Genomic DNA, 18,675 nt, shown 5'->3' on the forward strand with positions numbered 1-18,675 from the left:
GGGGCGAGAGAGAGGGGGGGCGAGAGAGAGGGGGGGGCGAGAGAGAGAGGGGGCGAGAGAGAGAGGGGGGAAGATGCGAGAGGGGGGCGAGAGAGAGAGAGCGGGGCAAGAGAGAAAGAGAGGGGGCAGAGAGAGATGGGGCGAGAGAGAGGGGGGCGAGAGAGAGGGGGGGCGAGAGAGAGGGGGGGCGCGAGAGAGAGGGGGGGCGAGAGAGAGAGGGGGGCGAGAGAAAGGGGGGGCGAGAGAAGGGCGGATCGAGAGAAAGGAGGGGCGAGAGAGAGGGGGGCGAGAGAGAGGGGGGGCGAGAGAGAGGGGGGGGCGAGAGAGAGAGGGGGCGAGAGAGAGAGGGGGGCAAGAGCGAGAGGGGGGCGAGAGAGAGAGGGGGCAAGAGAGAAAGAGAGGGGGCAGAGAGAGAGGGGGCAAGAGAGGGGGCAGAGAGAGAGAGGGGCAGAGAGAGAGAGAGAGAGAGAGAGAGGGGGGGCGAGAGAGAGGGGGGTGAGAGAGAGGGGGCAAGAGAGAAAGAGAGAGGGGGCAAGAGAGAAGGGCAGAGAGAGAGAGAGAGAGAGGGCAGAGAGAGAGAGGGGGGCGAGAGAGGGGGCAGAGAGAGAGAGGGGGCAGAGAGTGAGAGGGGCAGAGAGAGAGAGAGAGAGAGCTCACAGCACCAGGAACCCAGGCTGAATTCTGGCCCTGGGTGACTGTGCGGGGTTTACACATTCTCCTAGTGTCTGCGTGGGTTTCCTCCGGGTGCTCCGGTTTTCTCCCACAGTCCAAAGATGTGCAGGTTAGGTGGATTGGCCATGATAAATTGTCCCTTAGTGTCTAACAGTTGGGGAGATACAGTGGCTGTGTTTGTCTGTCTGCGAGAGACTGTGTGTGTGTGAGTGTCCGAAAGACGTGCCATTTGGTGAATTGGACATTCTGAATTCTCCCTCAGTGTATCCCAACAGTCGCCGCTGTGGCGACTAGGGACTTTTCACAGTAACTTCATCGCAATGTAAGCCTACTTGTGACAATAAAGATGCATGTGTACAGTATGTCTGAGGAAGTGTCCGTGGAGGGGGGGGGGAAATGTGAGTGTGCGACAACCCACAGGCTGCAGTGAACCAAACACAAAAACAGTCTCGCCCACGCACTCTTAACGGTCATCCTTACTAATTACCCGGTTTTTTTTTAAATATCAATTTATTGCTTTGATTTTCTTTTGTTTCTTTTCGTCATACTTCAATTTTGTTTTTGAAACTCTTGTTTCATGTTGTGCCAAATCTTATCTTTCCAAAGTTTAGTCACCTTGAGTGAGAAAAAAATTGAAATGTGGCCCCTCATGCAAAAGGGTGGGCACGTGTTGCACAATGTGTGAATGGTAACTTCAGATCTACAGATGAGTCAGGAGGTTTATGAACAATACCTATCTGCAGTCGCTCTATCAGTTGAGTTTCAGGAGAACACATGGGTGGCTTTCTGGAAAACAAAAATAAGATGTTATTCTACGTGAAGGCAGCCAGGATTATCCAATGTGTTAACTTGCCTGTGTGAAGCAGGTCAGATTACTGTTAGCTAAACCCACGTGCAGACTCACTAAACCCATTTCAAACAACATTTCCCCCCGAAAAGTCACTCATTGTGTTATTAACATGTCCATGCACCCATTATGATGTGCGAATATTGAAGGGAAATGACAGCAGGCTGCCCAACCTCAGGGGCCATCCCAGTTGAATACAAGCTGTGCTCAGTGACCGGATGGGTAATTTCAGCAGGGAACACTGGCAGAATCATCCTTCCCTATCCCAGAAGCATCAAGATGAACTGCAGCCTGCCTTGCAACCACCTCAGCTGAGAAGACATAGCTCAGTCCCGACGGGGAGCAAAACTAGTATAAATATATTGACATCTCATACATATACGATATAATCGTGGGCCGAAGGGCCTGTTCTGTGCTGTATTTTTCTATGTTCTATGTTCTAAAGCAGCCTGAGCCACTTTTTACTCATTCAATCGTCTAGTGTCATGATAGGGAGAAATTAGGAACTTGGGTCCAGAAATGGGGTCCAAGACGTAGCAGGCAATTTAGGGGTTAAACAGAAAGAATAAGACTGCTAGCAGCGGAGTCAGAGGGATGCGCTCACAGCCTGAGTTACCTTGTCCCAATCAGACTTAACCTGGTCAGTGGGAATACACAGGATATCCTGGTTCAGCCAGGACAATCCACTCAAGGTACACGGTCATTCGGGACAGCCTTGTTTGATCAACCATCAGCCCATCACAGAATATGATGACATAGTTGCTCATCGGCTACATATAAATGGCACAGCTCTGTTCTTTTGTATAAACGGGAGTCGGCAATCAGCCACGGTAACGATAATTGGTTCACATCTGGCCACCTCAGGGGAGAACCTTTGTTGAGGGGCTGGGAGGAGGTTATAGAGAAAGAGTGTGACGTACTGTTTTGAAGAGTTACAGACAGAAGGATGTGGAAGCCGAGCAGAGAAGTCATGGAAGGTGCCACCGAGACAGGCTTTGGAAAAGGATTCTGAACCGATGTCTCCAAGAGAAGAAAAATTGCTTTGTAAATGAAAGTATTGCCTTGCTCAGTTTATATACGTGGAACAAGAGCTACATGTTCTCATTGTATAATGGGAGCTTGTGTGTTAAGGCTAAGAAACTGCATGTAATCTGTTAGCGTTAGAATGGAGGTAAAAGTTTATATATTGTTTTCTTTTAATAAAGTTTGTTTATAAAATAATCAAGTCCTATTTCTTATAACATAATTCCTGGAACAAATCAATCTTTCCGCACCGCATTAAAACTTTAAAACGTTATGCATCTGGTTCAGTATCTTAGCCATTGTTGAGGGTTGACCAAGCATCCGTAACACTAATGGGTACACATGGAAATGCAATAACACTTCAATATGTAATATAATACACTGTGTTAGGCAGGGTTGTTGCTCCACATACAGGTGTCTGCCACCTGAGTCTTTAGCTGTATGCTATTGGGACAGGAATGCATCATTTGGATATTTATCTGACATTAAAGTAAAATACTACAGGTGCTGGAAATATGAAATAAAAATTGGAAGTGTTAGGAAAACTCACCAGGTCTGACTGTACACGTGGAGAGATTCAGAACTGACGTAGAGTCCATTATGACCTTTGTTATGAAACCCAACTTACTTTAGTCTTAAGCTCGGAGGTGAGAAATCCCGACAAACCTCGGACCTCCCGCGCATGCGGAGGCTTCACAAGTGCAGTTTCACATTTTTTACGTTCTTTGGTCCAAGGACTGACCCAGAGCACTTGTACAGAAGGGTATAAAAACCCAGGTCACACGGCTGGGTACAGAGCATCATACTGGCAGGTGTCCCAGGCAGGGGACAATGTGGAGGGGACAGGGAAAGGATCCAAAAAGAGTTCCAGGTAAGGGGAAAAAAGGAGGGGACAGAAACAGGTCCAGTTTAAGTCTAAAAAAAGAGAGGAGCAGGGAATAAGGCTACAAATAGGGGAAACAGCTGCAGGGAGGTGGGCTCAGGAGAAGCCCTGGTAATTGAAGAGGGATAAGGGGAAGCCCTTAAGATCCAAGAAGGCAGCCGATGGTTGGAGACTCCGTGCTGCCACTGGGGCAAAGATAATATTAATAATAATAATAATCACTTATTGTTACAAGTAGGCTTCAATGAAGTTACATTGAAAAGCCCCCAGTTGCCACATTCTGACACTTGTTCGGGGAGGCCAGTACGGGAATTGAACCTGCGCTGCTGGTCTTGTTCTGCATTACAAGCCAGCTGTTTAGCCCACTGTGCTAAACCAGCCCCTAAACTCCTCTGGAGCAACGATATTCTGCTCGAGGTGGCCGAAGAGCTGAAACTGTGCTCGAGCGCAATCAGGAATCCAAGGAAACGGAATCCCGAGGGACAACATTGAAACCTTGTGATGCAGGCCACAGTTGAAGCAGTCTGGATTGAAGCGGCTTTTGGAGAGAATTCCGAGGCAAGATTGGGGAGGAGAAGGCTGCAATCCTTCGCAAGAGAGATGGAGTTTCAGTGAGATTGTTGACACAGTGTTACTGACGATGGCTGAGTCCTTAAGAAATCCATGGAATCTGTTGTGGTAACATCAGCCATTTACACTATAGTGTTGCGTGTCAGACCACAATTTGCCTGTTAATTAATAAGTGCCTCATACTGACTCTGCATGTTACAGTATAAGACAGATATTGTAAATTGTTTTACCTTTTTTTACATATTAACGTTTATTTTTGTTTGTTCAAAATCAGTGGAATCTTGTGGCTTTATTCTTAGCCAACATCTTGAATGACAAACTGTGTTTACTTTAAACAAAATGTTATTGGTCCCTAAACAGATCTCAGTAACAACTTGGGGTTCTGGCCAAGTATTGTAACACACTTCTTCAGATATTTATCCGATTTCAAGTAACTGTTTTCTCCAAAGATTAGGTTTCACGCTTGACACAGCCACTTTAACCAAATAAATTGTGCTTATCTACCAGTGTACTGATCAAAAGCAATGGAAACTAAATAGCTTAGTTAATTCATTGGCTTGCAACTTGATGAAGAGCTCCTGATTAGAGTGTCAGGCAGTGCAATAGTGTTTCTTACATTCTGTGCTTTTAGTTTTTGTCCCATTCCCCTCTGTTTTCCACACAGATAGCTGGCAGCAGGTTTCACAGAGCAATTACCACAAACAGTACAGCGTCAGATCTGGTCGTCCACAGATGTACAAATAGGTATATTTTCACATGTACAACCCAAATTCTAAGGGGTAAATCGTTATGCCAGGAGAGATATGGCTGGAGGTGGATTACAATTTCAGAATGAATGAAACAGATTTCACTACGCCTCCATAATAACAATAATAATAATAATCTTTATGGTCACAAGTAGGCTTACATTAGGGTTACCTAACAGCACGTCTTTCGGGACTAGTGGGAGGAAACCGGAGCACCCGGAGGAAACCCACGCAGACACAGGGAGAACGTGCAGACTCCACAGTGACCCAGCCGCAAATCGAACCTGGGACCCTGGCACTGTGAATCCACAGTACTAACCACTGTGCTGCCCACATGCTGTCCAATGTGCACACTGCCATTTTAATAGGGACAGATTGGGGGAAGAATAACCCGTTCAAGACGAGTCTGATGCCTCAGATTTAAATAGAATTTTAGATCGAACAGCTTCAACCAGGTTCCACAGAGCTCAGGAATTCCAGCAGCCAAATGGAGACATAGACAGCCAATCCAGCAGATAAGTGCATTTCCAGCACTCGTTGTGGGCCAGGAGAAAGAGGATTGCAATGCTACCTCCCCTGCCCCCTGACATTTGGCAACTACCTCACACACCCCATCCCACCAACTTCGCCGCGGCCTCAAAGCATCCCTTGCACCTCATGACCGATTTAAACACTCAACGATCATTCCCACCAGCCCCTCCAAAACCCACAATCTCTCTGTGCTCCCTCTCTCCCTCCGACCTTTTCACTCCCAGCTGCCAGGCGCTATCTCCATATCCCCATAAGCCCCCCTAATTTGCACATCTTTGGACACCAAGGGGTTAGGCGCCAATCCGCCTAACATCATCTTTGGACTGAGAGAGCAAACCGGAGCACCCGGAGGAAACCCATGCAGACACGGGGAGAAAGTGAAAACTCCACACAGTCACCCAAGGCCAGAACTGAACCCGGGTCCCTAGCACTGTGAGGGAGCAGTGCTAACCGCTGCCCCGCCCCTGGCCTGATCAAACAAATTTAATTTGCCACATGTTAAAAAGGTGAGTAGCTTCGGCTGACAAGTGGCAAGTAACATTTGTGCCACACAGTGCCAGGCAATGACCATCTCCATAAGAGAGAATCCAACCATTGCCACCCAACATCCAATGGCATTACAATTGCTGAATCCCTCACTATCGACATCCTGGGAGTTACCAATGACCAGAAACTGAACAGGACTAGCCATATAAATACTGCAGCTGAAGCTAGGAATCCTGCGGTAAGAAGTAACCTCCAGACTACTGAAAAACTGTCCCCCATCTGCAAGTCAGGAGTTTGGTAGAATACTCTCCACTTGCCTGGACGAGTGCTGCTTCAACAAGACTCCGGAATCTTGACACCATTCAGGACAAAACAGCCTGTTTGACATCCACAAATATTCACTCCCTCCACCACCGACGCATTGTGGCTGTAGGAACTCTCAAAGGCTCCTTCAACAGCACCTTCCAAATCCGCGACCTCTACCAACTAGAAGGACAAGGGCAGCAGATACATGGGAACACCACCACCTGGAAGCTCCCCTCCAAGTCAGACACCAGTCTGACTTGGATACTTATCGCTCTTCCTTGAATGTCTCCAGGCCACAATCCTGGAACTCCCTCCCTAACAGCACTGTGGGTGTACCTACACCTCAGGGACTGCAGTGGTTCAAGGCGGCAGCTCACTGCCACCTCCTCAAGAGCAATTAGGGATGGGCAATAAATACTGGCCCAGCCTGTGATGCCCACATCCTGTGAAAGAATAGAAAAAGACAAAAACCTTCCAATGATCAATTAAAATGTTGGCAATTCTACCTAACAGAAGTCAAATCCATTCATGAGGGAGTTGAAGGGTGGGTCAGTAAATTTGCAGACGATAGGCGGATTGGTGGAGTTGTGGATAGTGAGGAGGGCTGTTGTCGGCTGCAAAGAGACATAGATAGGATGCAGAGCTGGGCTGAGAAGTGGCACATGGAGTTTAACCCTGAAAAGTGTGAGGTTGTCCATTTTGGAAGAACAAATATGAATGCGGAATACAAGGTTAACGGTAGCGTTCTTGGCAGTGTGGAGGAGCAGAGAGATCTTGGAGTCTATGTTCATAGATCTTTGAAAGTTGCCACTCAAGGGGATAGAGCTGTGAAGAAGGCCTATGGTGTGCTAGCGTTCATTAGCAGAGGGATTGAATTTAAGAGCCGAGAGGTGATGATGCAGCTATACAAAACCTTGGTAAGGCCACATTTGGAGTACTGTGTGCAGTTCTGGTCACCTCATTTTAGGAAGGACGTGGAAGCTTTGGGAAAGGTGCAAAGGAGATTTACCAGGATGGTGCCTGGAATGGAGGGTAGGTCTTACGAGGAAAGGTTGAGGGTGCTCAGCCTTTTCTCATTAGATCGGAGAAGGATGAGGGGCGACTTGACAGAGGTTTAGAAGATGATCAGGGGAATAGATAGAGTAGACAGTCAGAGACTTTTCCCCTGGGTGGAACAAACCATTACAAGGGGACATAAATTTAAGCTGAATGGTGGGAGATATAGTGGGGGTATGTCAGAGGTAGGTTCTTTACCCAGAGAGTAGTGGGGGCATGGAATGTACTGCCTGTGGAAGTAGTTGAGTCGGAAACATTAGGGACCTTCAAGCGGTTATTGGATAGGTGCATGGATTACGGTAGAATGATGGGATGTAGATTAATTTGTTCTTAATCTCGGACAAAAGTTCGGCACAACATTGTGGGCCAAAGGGCCTGTTCTGTGCTGTATTTTCTATGTTCTATGTTCTATGGTATAGATTAAGCAGTTTACTCAAAATCAGACTTGTCCCATCGAGGAGACATGAAGGAAAATATATAACTACGTCATGCTGGATGCTGGATTCTGAAACAAAAACAGTAAATACTGGACAATCTCAGCAGGTCTGACAGCACCTGTGTAGAGAGAAGGGAGCTGACGTTTCTAGTCTGTGATTACTCTTCGTCAGAGCTCTTTATCAGAGAAATGGGGTCAGATTTATACTGTGGGGGGGAGCAGTGGGGCTGGATAGGGGGCCAGCAATAGGTGAAGACTGACAAAGATGTCGAGTACAGAAGACAAAAGGAAGGTAAATGGGGTGATGAAGGCTTAGAAGGGAGCTGCCAGTGGGACAGAAAGAGATTAGAATGTGTGAATGGCAGAACAAGGTGAGCAGTGTGTCAAAGGGCAACTAGGGACAGATGGCCCAAGTGGGCTGGGGGGAGGGGGGGGGCAATGGTTTGGGGAAAAGCAGATCAATGGAAGAAATGATGAAAATAAATTGATAGAAATAAAAATGGGGTGAAGGTGGAGGAGAGAGTTCACAGTCTGAAGTATTTGAACTCCATGTTAAGCCCGAAAGGCTGGAACATGCCTAATCGGAAGGTGAGGTGCCGTTCCTCCAGTTTGCCTGGGCTTCACTGGAACAATGCAACAGGCCAAGGACGGACAAGTGGACCTGAGAACAAGTCGGTGAGTTGAAATGGCAGCGACAGGAAGGTCTGGGTCATGCTTGCGGACGGACCAGAGGTGTTATGTCACCCAAATGTGGTTCCACTATTTAAGAGTTGCAGAGATAAGCCAGGGAACTACAGACCAGCGAGTCTTGCGTCAGTGGTAGGGAAACTATTGGAGAAAATGCTGAAGGATACGATCTATCTCCCCTTGGACAGGCAAAATTTGATCATGAATAATCAGCATGGCTTTGTCAGAGGGAGGTCATGCCTAACAAATTTGATTGAATTTTTTGAGGTGACGACCAGGTGTGTAGATGAGTGCAGTTGATGTGGTTTATATGGATTTCAGCAAAGCCTTTGACAAATTCACACATGAGACTTATAAAGGCGGCAAATGCACATGGGATACAGGGTTATTTGATACGGTGGATTCATAATTGGCTTAGCTGTAGGAGAAAGAGGGTGATGACAGACGGGTGCTTTAGTGACTGAAAGCCAGTACCCAGTGGTGTACCACAGGGATCTTTACTGGCCCCTCCCTTATTTGTCATTTATATAAATGACAGATGACTATGACTATATGCGGGGTAGGATCAGTAAGTTTGCAAATGACACAAAAGATTGGATTTAGATTTTGTTTATTGTCACGTGTACCGAGGTACAGTGAAAAGTATTTTTCTGCGAGCAGCTCAACAGATCATTAAGTACATGAAAAGAAAAGGAAATAAAAGAAAATATATAATAGGGCAACACAAGGTACACAATGTAACAACATAAACACTGGCATCGGATGAAGCATACAGGGTGTAGTGTTAGTGTTAATGAGGTCAGTCCATAAGTGGGTCGTTTAGGAGTCCGGTAACAGCGGGGAAGAAGCTGTTTTTGAGTCTGTTCGTGCGTGTTCTCAGACTTTTGTATCTCCTGCCCAATGGAAGAAGTTGGAAGCGTGAGTAAGCCGGGTGGGAGGGGTCTTTCATTGTGCTGTCCTCTTTCCCAGGCAGCGGGAGGTGTAGATAGAGTCAATGGATGGGAGGTGGGTTTGTGTGATGGATTGGGCTGTGCTCACGACTCTGAAATTTCTTGCAGTCTTGGGCCGAGCAGTTGCCATACCAGGCTGTGATGCAGCCCGATAGGATGCTTTCTATGGTGCATCTGTAAAAGTTGGTAAGAGTTAATATGGACATGCCGAATTTCCTTAAGTTTTCTGAGGAGGTATAGGCGCTGATGTGCTTTCTTGGTGGTAGCATCGACGTGGGTGGACCAGGACAGATGTTTGGAGATGTGTACCTCAAGGAATTTGAAACTGCTAACCATCTCCACCTCCACCCCGTTGATGCTGACAGGGATGTGTGTATAGTACTTTGCTTTCTGAAGTCAATGACCAGCTCTTTCATTTTGCTGGCATTGAGGGATAGATTGTTGTCACTGCAGCACTCCACTAGGTTCTCTATCTCCCTCCTTATGGGGCTGGTTTAGCTCACTGGACTAAATCGCTGGCTTTTAAAGCAGACCAAGCAGGCCAGCAGCACGGTTCGATTCCTGTACCAGCCTCCCCGGACAGGCGCCGGAATGTGGCGACTAGGGGCTTTTCACAGTAACTTCATTGAAGCCTACTCGTGACAATAAGCGATTTTCATTTCATTTCATTTTCATTGTATTCTGACTCGTTATTCGCGATCCGGCCCAATATGGTCGTATCGTCAGGAAACTTGTAGATGGAGTTGGAACCAAAGTTTGCCACGCAGTCGTGTGTGTACAGGGAGTAGAGTAGGGGGCTAAGTACGCAGCCTTGCAGGGCCCTGGTATTGAGGACTATTGTGCAGGAGGTGTTGTTGTTCATTCTTACTGATTGTGGTCTGTGAGTCAGAAAGTCGAGGATCCAGTTGCAGAGTGGGGAGCCAAGTCCTAGGTTTTGGAGCTTTGATACGAGCTTGGCTGGGATTATGGTGTTGAAGGCGGAGCTGTAGTCAATAAATAGGAGTCTGATGTAGGAGTGCGATGTAGGAGTCCTTGTTGTCGAGATGCTCTAGGGATGAGTGTTGGGTCGGAGAGATGGTGTCTGCTGTGCACCGGTAACGTCGGTTTGCGAATTGGAGTGGATCAACCTCTCAAAGCACTTCATTACGACTGAAGTCAGGGCCATCGGATGGTAGTCATTGAGGCACGTTGTCTGGTTCTTCTTTAGCACCAGTATGATGGTGGTCTTCTTGAAGCAGGTGGGAACCTCAGAGTAGAGTAGGGACAAGATAAAGATGTCCGCGAACGTATCTGCCAGCTGGTCCGCGCAGGCTCTGAGTGCACAACCAGGGACCCCGTCCGGATTCGTCGCCTTCCGAGGGTTCACTTTCAGGAAAGCCAATCTGACTTTGGAAGCTGTGATCATGGGTATGGGTGGGTTATGGGCTGCTGGGGCACACAATAGCGGATTGTTGGTTTCCTGCTCGAACTGAGCATAGAATGCATAGAGTTTATCGGGGAGAGGTGCGCTGCTGCTGGAGATACTGCTCGGCTTCGTTTTGTAGCCCGTTATGTTGTTTAGGCCTTGCCACAACCACCAAGCATCTGTAACGCTCGTCTGTGACTCTAGCTTGGTCTGGTTTGATCGGCCAGTGAGGTTGAGTGCCTTGGGTTACAGGAAGATATACACAATCAAATGGGCAGGTAAGCGGCAGATGGAATTTAAGCCTGAAAAGTGAGAGGTGATACACTTTGGAAGGAGTAATTCAACAAGAAAGCATTCAATGAACGGCATGACACTCAAAGTTCTGAGGAACAAAGAGGGACCTTGGCATGTTTGTCCATAGAACTCTGAAGGCAGACGGGCAGGTTAATAGGGTGGTGAAAAAGGCATATGAGACACTTGCCTTTATCAATCGAGGCATAGATTACAAAAGCAGGGAGGGCATGTAAGAAATAAAAGAATGACCAGGTTAAGGTTAGGGCCGGTCAAGGACAGTAGTGGGAACTTGTGCATGGAGTCAGAAGAAATAGGAGGCGTTGAATGAATACTTTTCTTCAGTGTTCACCAAGGAGAGGGGCCATGTTTTTGAGGATGTGAGTATGAAACAGGCGGGTAGGCTGGAGGAGCTGGATGTTCTGAGGAAGGATGTATTAGCAATTTTGAAAAACCTGAGGGTCGACAGGTTCCCTGGGCCAGATGGGATATATCCTAGGATTCTTTGGGAGGCAAGGGATTGCAGAGCCTTTGGCTTTGATCTTTGGGTCCTCACTGTCCACGGGGATAGTGCCAGAGGACTGGAGAGTGGCAAATGTTGTTCCTCAGTTCAAGAAAGGGAATAGGAATGACCCTGGTAATTATAGGCCAGTTAGTCTTACTTCGGTGGTCGGTAAGTTAATGGAAAAGGTCCTGAGGGATAGGATTAATGACCATTTGGAAAGATGCAGCTTAATCCGGGATAGTCAACACGGATTCGTGAAGGGTAAGTCTTATCTCACAAATTTGACTGAATTCTTTGAGGAGGTAACTAAGTGTGTAGATGAAGGTAGAGCAGTTGATGCCGTATACATGGATTTCAGTAAGGCATTTCATAAGGTTCCCCATGATTGGCTCATGAAGCAAGGAGGTGTGGGATAAAGGGAAAATTTGGCCAATTGGATAAGTAACTGGCTATCACATAGAAGACAGAGGGTGGTGGTGGATGGAAAATTTTCAGACTGGAGACCAGTTACCAGCGGTGTACCACAGGGATCAGTGCTGGGTCCTCTGCTTTTTGTGATTTTTATGAAGGACTTGGAGGAGAGGGCTGAAGGGTCGGTCAGTAAAATTGCTGAAAACACCAAGATTGGTGGAGTAGTGGATGAGGAGGAGGGCTGTTGTAGGCTGCAAAGAGACATTGATAGGAAGCAGAGCTGGGCCGAAAAATGGTTTATGGTGTTTAACCCTGAAAAGTGCGATGTGATTCATTTTGGTAGAAAAAATTTGAATGCGGATTACAGGGTCAACGGCAGGGTTCTGAGGAAAGTGGAGGAACAGAGAGATCTTGGGGTTCATGTCCACAGATCTCTGAAGGTTACCACTCAAGTGGATAGAGCCGTGAAGAAGGCCTATAGTGTATTAGCGTTTATTAACAGGGGGCTTGAGTTTAAGAACCGTGGGGTTATGCTGCAATTGGTGAGACCACATTAGGAGTATTGTGTGCAGTTCTGGTCACCGCATTACAGGAAGGATGTGGAAGCATTGGAAAGGGTGCAAAGGAGATTTACCAGGATGCTGCCTGGTTTGCAGGATAGGTCTTATGAGAAAAGGTTGAGGGAGCTAGGGCTTTTCTCTTTGGAGCAGAGGAGGATGAGACGCGACTTAATAGAGGTTTATAAGATGATGAGGGGGATAGATAGAGTGGACGTTCAGAGACTATTTGCTCGGGTGGATGTAGCTGTTACAAGGGGGCATAACTATCAGATTCAGGGTGGGAGATATAGGAGGGATATCAGAGGTAGGTTCTTTACTCAGAGAGTGGTTAGAGCGTGGAATGGACTGCCTGCTGCGATAGTGGATTCGGACACTTTAGGAACTTTCAAGCGGTTATTGGATAGGCACATGGAGCACACCAGAATGACAGGGAGTGGGATAGCCTGATCTTGGTTTCGGACAAAGCTCGGCACAACATTAAGGGCCGAAGGGCCTGTTCTGTGCTGTACTGTTCTATGTTCTATGTCATATTGGAGTTGTATAGAACTTTGAAGAGGCAACAGCTGGAGCACTGTGCCCAGTTCTAGTCGCCACATTATGGGAAGGATGCAATTGCGCTGGAGGGGATGCAGAGGAGATCGGGTGGATAGGGAGCAGCTGTTCCCCTTAGTTGAAGAGCCTGTCACGAGGGCACACAAGTTGAAGGTGAGGGGCAGGAGGTTAAGGGAAGATTTGTGGAAAAATGTTTTTATCCAGGGGGTGGTGATGGTCTGGAATGCACTGCCTGGGAGGATGGTATAGGTGGGTTGCATCACATCCTTTAGAGGTACCTGGATCAGCACTTGGCACATCATAACATTCAAGGCTATGGATCAAGTATTGGCAAATGGGATTAGGAAGGCAGGTCAGGTGTTTTTTCACGTGTCGGTTCAGACTCTATGAACCAAAGGGCCTCTTCCGCACTGCTAGAACCTGTAACATTGCCGTGTGTAATTGAACGCAAGCAGTCTACCAAAGAGGTAGCAAAAAGAGTTCTGTCCAGGTAAATTGTCTGGCCCTCATCTACACTGGGTACTACTGGAAACATCAGAACTCCTATAACGGTGCCTTTAAGGCTAATTCATCTGTGTGTCTTCTTCCATCGTGGAAGTCCTCATTTCTGGAAAGTCAGATTACCCTGCAACACATTCAGCCTGCTACCCTCGGAAGGACTCTGGACCCGTGTGAAACCACAACTTATTTTTTAATTGTGGTCCTGCCCTGGACCCCTTTCTTTCCCTTATCCTTCTTTCGTTGTACAAGTGCAAAAGAGACAGACGGTGATAAACACAGAGTGATCGTAGCCTGCCAGCCTCCTTCACAAAGTGCGGGTAAAACCCAAAAGCAGTGAGTCAGAGTCATAATTTGTTCAGTAATTGAATTGTGAATAAAACTGCGTTAAACTGTGAAGATGTTTTGTCCTTTGTTCATCTCGCAAATAAGGGCAGCTGGGTAAAACTTTTGAGTAAGCTGGTCGACAGTATCTGAGGTTTTACAAGTGCAACAAGTGCTAAAAGAGACAGATGTTGAGAAACTACTTCCTGCATTTTTTGTGTGTGTGTGTGTCTGTGTGTGTTCGTGTGTCTGGTGTGTGTGTGTCTGTGTGTGTGTGTGTATGTGTGTCTGTGTGTGTATGTGTCTGTGTGTCTGTCTGTGTGTCTGTGTGTGTGTCTGTGTGTCTGTGTGTGTCCGTGTCTGGTGTGTGTGTGTCTGTGTGTGTGTGTGTGTGTGTGTGTCTGTATATAAAATCGACCAACCCTCTTACTTTACCTGATCACAAGTTTGCTGTGGGGTTATTAATAGAGGATCAGAGATTCTAAACTGAAGAGTTGGGGAATAGGGTGAAGAGAGTGAAATAGAAAATCACAAACCCCTTCAGTTTCCAGATGGGTGGGGAGAGAAATCAGGGCTGTTTAAATAAATCCCTTCCTGTCCATAACAGACTTGTCCAACATAAGGCCGCCAAGCCTCTGTGCCCAGCTGCCAGACTCACTGTGCGGACTGCAGGTAAGCTGCAAGGAGCTGCTAGCTGCTCCTCCAATTACAGGTTGGTGCCCACCGTAACGTTATTGGTTATAAAGGGCTTTGAGACGTCCAGTGTTGTTGTTTTTCACAAAACTCAAAAAAATAAAGAGGTCAGGGTTGATCACCAAGAACATGCAGCATCAGTGGCACCTTAATCTCAGTGACACAGTATCGCAGCCCGGCCACTTCAAATGTGATACTACTCCAATTTCTCATTCAATATTAACAGCTTACATTCACATCCCTTACTGCAGTCGGACCAGTCCCAGATAACAACTGAAAAAAATACATGGCTTGTATTTATATAGAGCAACCTTGGGTTGTCCCAAAATGGTTTGCATATAAAAATCCAAATTTGGCGTTTCTTAGTAATCACGTCTTGGTTTACCGCATCTCTGTCATACTTTTAAATTTGGTGATATTTTGCACGATGAGCAATGGATTTTAGCCATACAACTGAAGTTGTTTTGAAATGTTGTCGGTGCGAAACGCCGCAGCCAATTTGTACACAGCAAACTCGCGTAAACGGCAACGTGATAATAGATAATCTAAAACATTGTTTGAGGGATAAGTGTGGCCAAGGACACAAATGGAACTCCCTCTTCTAGTACTGGTCCATGCAAATGTGGACCAGGTGGAACCGCACCTGGGGGGTCCCCCAGGCCATGGGGGGCCCCTGGTTGGTCAAGGACTGGGTAGGGTGACACGCTGGCTCTCCCCCTGGCACCTTATCATTGCCACCCTGCAACTGCCAAAGTGCCCGGGTGGCACTGCCAAGCTGGCAGAAGCACTGCCAGGGTGTCACTGCCAAGAGCCTGAGGGGGGGGGGGGGGGGTGATATCATGCCCATGAAAGGAGGGGGGGGGCTATGAAGGATGGGTGGGGAGTTGGGGGGGAGGGGGGGGGGAGAGGAGAAGAGAGGTGCAGATTGGGAAGGTGCAGGGCGGGTATGAAGGAACCTCTGGAAGGCTGCGGGTGGGGGGTGTCTCCTGATAGGGGGGCACATCAGCGACCCCATAGCAGGATTTCCACATTGGGGGGGGAGGGGGTAGTGCTCATGTGGGGGGGGGGGGGGGGGTGACATTGCCCGTGGGTTTAAGGGTGTGTGGGACCGTCAAGCTCAGAGATGAGGGGTCACCCGTTCAAAATGGTGGCTTGATCTCAGAGGGGCCGGTCTCGCCAGCACGTTCAGATCCTCAGTGATGGAAAATGTTGTAAGTGTGGGCTAGCCTGGGGAGAAACTCCCCTGGGCCTAATAAAGTAAGTAAATGTGTTTAGATACCAGGGGGGAACTTGCCAACAGAGCCGGTGACAAACTCCCAGCCAACCCTGCCTAAAATAACACTTATCAACTTTTCCGTTAGATTCGCGCCCCTTAATTCTAAGCCATGTTTAAATACTGGTAAAGTGGAAATGATGCAGGCCAAGATGGTAGTGAAGAGACTAACCCTCCCCACAGGATAGCACTGTTGTATGCCTGGAAGGAGGAAGAGGAACAGGGCTTGTGTAAAACAGGCAACTCACTGCAAACATCAGTGCCATCCTTTCTTTCAGCATTTCACATCTGAATCTGGTTGCCTAGTGTGCTGCAGCCAGTGTAACTAGTTCAGCAATGGTGGTTGTCAGCTAGGTACACCTCTGCACTTTGTGGGCAAGAGGCTCACATCTAAAAGTCTGTCTCAAACAATGTGCAACGAGTTCCTCTTCCTCTCCTTTAAAACCACAAGTTAAAACGATCCTCATCTGGAAAACCTGTTGTCCCAATATCATAGGTTTACCAAACTACTTCACACAAACCTCACTGACCAGCCACGGGGAAAACAGGTCCCTTCTTAGCCACGCACCCTCTTCCTCATACAAACATTCCGTTTGCTTCCAAAAGAAAATCCAAACTTGGCATTTATGATTAATCACTTCTCAGTTTATCTCCACTTATTCACACTCCTAAACTTGATGTTTTGACTACGAGCAACAGATTTTAGCTTTACGTTTTTTTGCAAATGTTGTTCTGAACCAAATTTCGTTTGCAGTGTTGTTGTAAGCGGCTGGCAATGCATTGCCTCTCTCCTCTAACCCCTCGTTTGAAGAATGAAGTGTTATGGTGGAATGTGCAAATCTGGCTTTCTTCACACACTCAAAACACTGAGGTTGCCTTTCGCTTTCCCAGTAGCAGAGTGTTTCACAGACCTTTGCTGAAAACCTATATCCCCAGACCAGAAGCAAAAAAACCTTGCAATATTGTCAAGGGAGCCTTGCGCTTAAGAATAGCAAGGGAAGGATTGAATATGTTAACGGGAGGTTAAATTAAATGGGTTACCATCAGTGTTTGAAATAGCACAGGGTACAATTTCCCATGGACATGCAAGGCTTCATACGCAACATAATCTCAAGTCCAAATCTCAGGTCAGCCCCAAATACACAAGACACTGCAAAAGCAATCATTTTTTTTTAAAACAATGATTGTTGAAATGTTATGCACTTTGGCACGTGACCAATTTAATGCAGTGACGTTAGGGACATGGGTTTAGAACAGAAACATTCTTTGATCCCTGCCGTATCATTAAACTCCGGGGAGAAGGCAGCAATTCCTCTGCGAGAACAATTAATAATCAGGATGTGTTCTGATGCTGGTATGCTTACATTAATACCTTTTCCTCATGGTAACATTGTTCTTGATGTATCCTTTCACAAGGATCAGGATTCTATACACAAAGAAAATTCTTGAACGGTAACATGCTTGCCATAACTGGTTGGATTGGATTGGATTTGTTTATTGTCACGTGTACCGAGGTACAGTGAAAAGTATTTTTCTGCGAGCAGCTCAACAGATCATTAAGCACATGGGAAGAAAAGGGAATAAAAGAAAATACATAATAGGTCAACACAAGATATACAATGTAACTACATAAGCACTGGCATCGGATGAAGCACACAGGGTGTAGTGTTAATCAGGTCAGTCCATAAGAGGGTCATTTAGGAGTCTGGTGACAGAGGGGAAGAAGCTGTTTTTGAGTCTGTTCGTGCGTGTTCTCAGACTTCACTTCCGGTTTCGTCCCGATCTTCTAGGGGCTGGTTTAGCTCACAAGGCTAAATCGCTGGCTTACCAAGCAGGCCAGCAGCACGGTTCGATTCCTGTACCAGCCTCCCCGGACAGGCGCCGGAATGTGGCAACTAGGGGCTTTTCACAGTAACTTCATTGAAGCCTACTCGTGACAATAAGCGATTTTCATTTCATTTTTCTTCCAGGTCGCGGAGGTCAGGTCAGGTTGGGTCAAAAGGGTCAATTCCTCTGCGAGAACAATTAATAATCAGGATGTGTTCTGATGCTGGTATGCTTACATTAATACCTTTTCCTCATGGTAACATTGTTCTTGATGTATCCTTTCACAAGGATCAGGATTCTATACACAAAGAAAATTCTTGAACGGTAACATGCTTGCCATAACTGGTTGGATTGGATTGGATTTGTTTATTGTCACGTGTACCGAGGTACAGTGAAAAGTATTTTTCTGCAAGCAGCTCAACAGATCATTCAGTACATGGGAAGAAAAGGGAATTGAACAGAATTTAAGAAAATACATGAGAATACATAATAGGGCAACACAAGATATACAATGTAACTACATAAGCATTGGCATCGGATGAAGCAGACAGGGTGTAGTGTTAATGAGGACAGTCCATAAAAGGGTCATTTAGGAGTCTGGTGACAGTGGGGAAGAAGCTGTTTTTGAGTCTGTTCGTCCGTGTTCTCAGACTTCTGAATCTCCTGCCCGATGGAAGAAGTTGGAAAAGTGAGTAAGCCGGGTGGGAGGGATCCTTGATTATGCTGCCTGCTTTCCCCCGGCAGCGGGAGGTGTAGATGGAATCAATGGATGGGAGGCAGGTTCGTGTGATGGACTGGGCGGTATTCACGACTCTCTGAAGTTCCTTGCGGTCCTGGGCCGAGCAGTTGCCATACCAGGCTGTGATGCAGCCCGAGAGGATGCTCTCTATAGTGCATCTGTAAAAGTTGGTAAGGGTTAATGTGGACATGCCAAATTTCCTTAGTTTCCTGAGGAAGTAAAGGCGCTGTTGTGCTTTCTTGGTGATAGCGTCGACATGAGTGGACCAGGATAGATGTTTGGTGATGTGCACCCCTAGGAATTTGAAACTGCTCACCATCTCTACCTCGGCTCCGTTGATGCTGACAGGGGTGTGTACAGTACTATGCTTCCTGAAGTCGATGACCAGCTCTTTAGTTTTGCTG

General features: G+C 47.0%; 1 protein-coding gene across 1 annotated transcript in view; it reads right to left on the reverse strand.

Moving 5' to 3' along the window:
- mindy4 (MINDY lysine 48 deubiquitinase 4) overlaps positions 1-18,675 on the reverse strand; it is a 189,425-nt gene that overhangs the window by 135,540 nt on the left and 35,210 nt on the right. Inside the window, exon 3 of the mRNA XM_038796467.1 lies at positions 1,406-1,458. Within this exon, the coding sequence (XP_038652395.1) occupies positions 1,406-1,458 (53 nt within the window). The remainder of the gene's footprint in view (positions 1-1,405; positions 1,459-18,675) is intronic.

Source organism: Scyliorhinus canicula, chromosome 5 (genome assembly GCF_902713615.1).
Source record: "Scyliorhinus canicula chromosome 5, sScyCan1.1, whole genome shotgun sequence".
Taxonomy (NCBI): domain Eukaryota; kingdom Metazoa; phylum Chordata; class Chondrichthyes; order Carcharhiniformes; family Scyliorhinidae; genus Scyliorhinus; species Scyliorhinus canicula.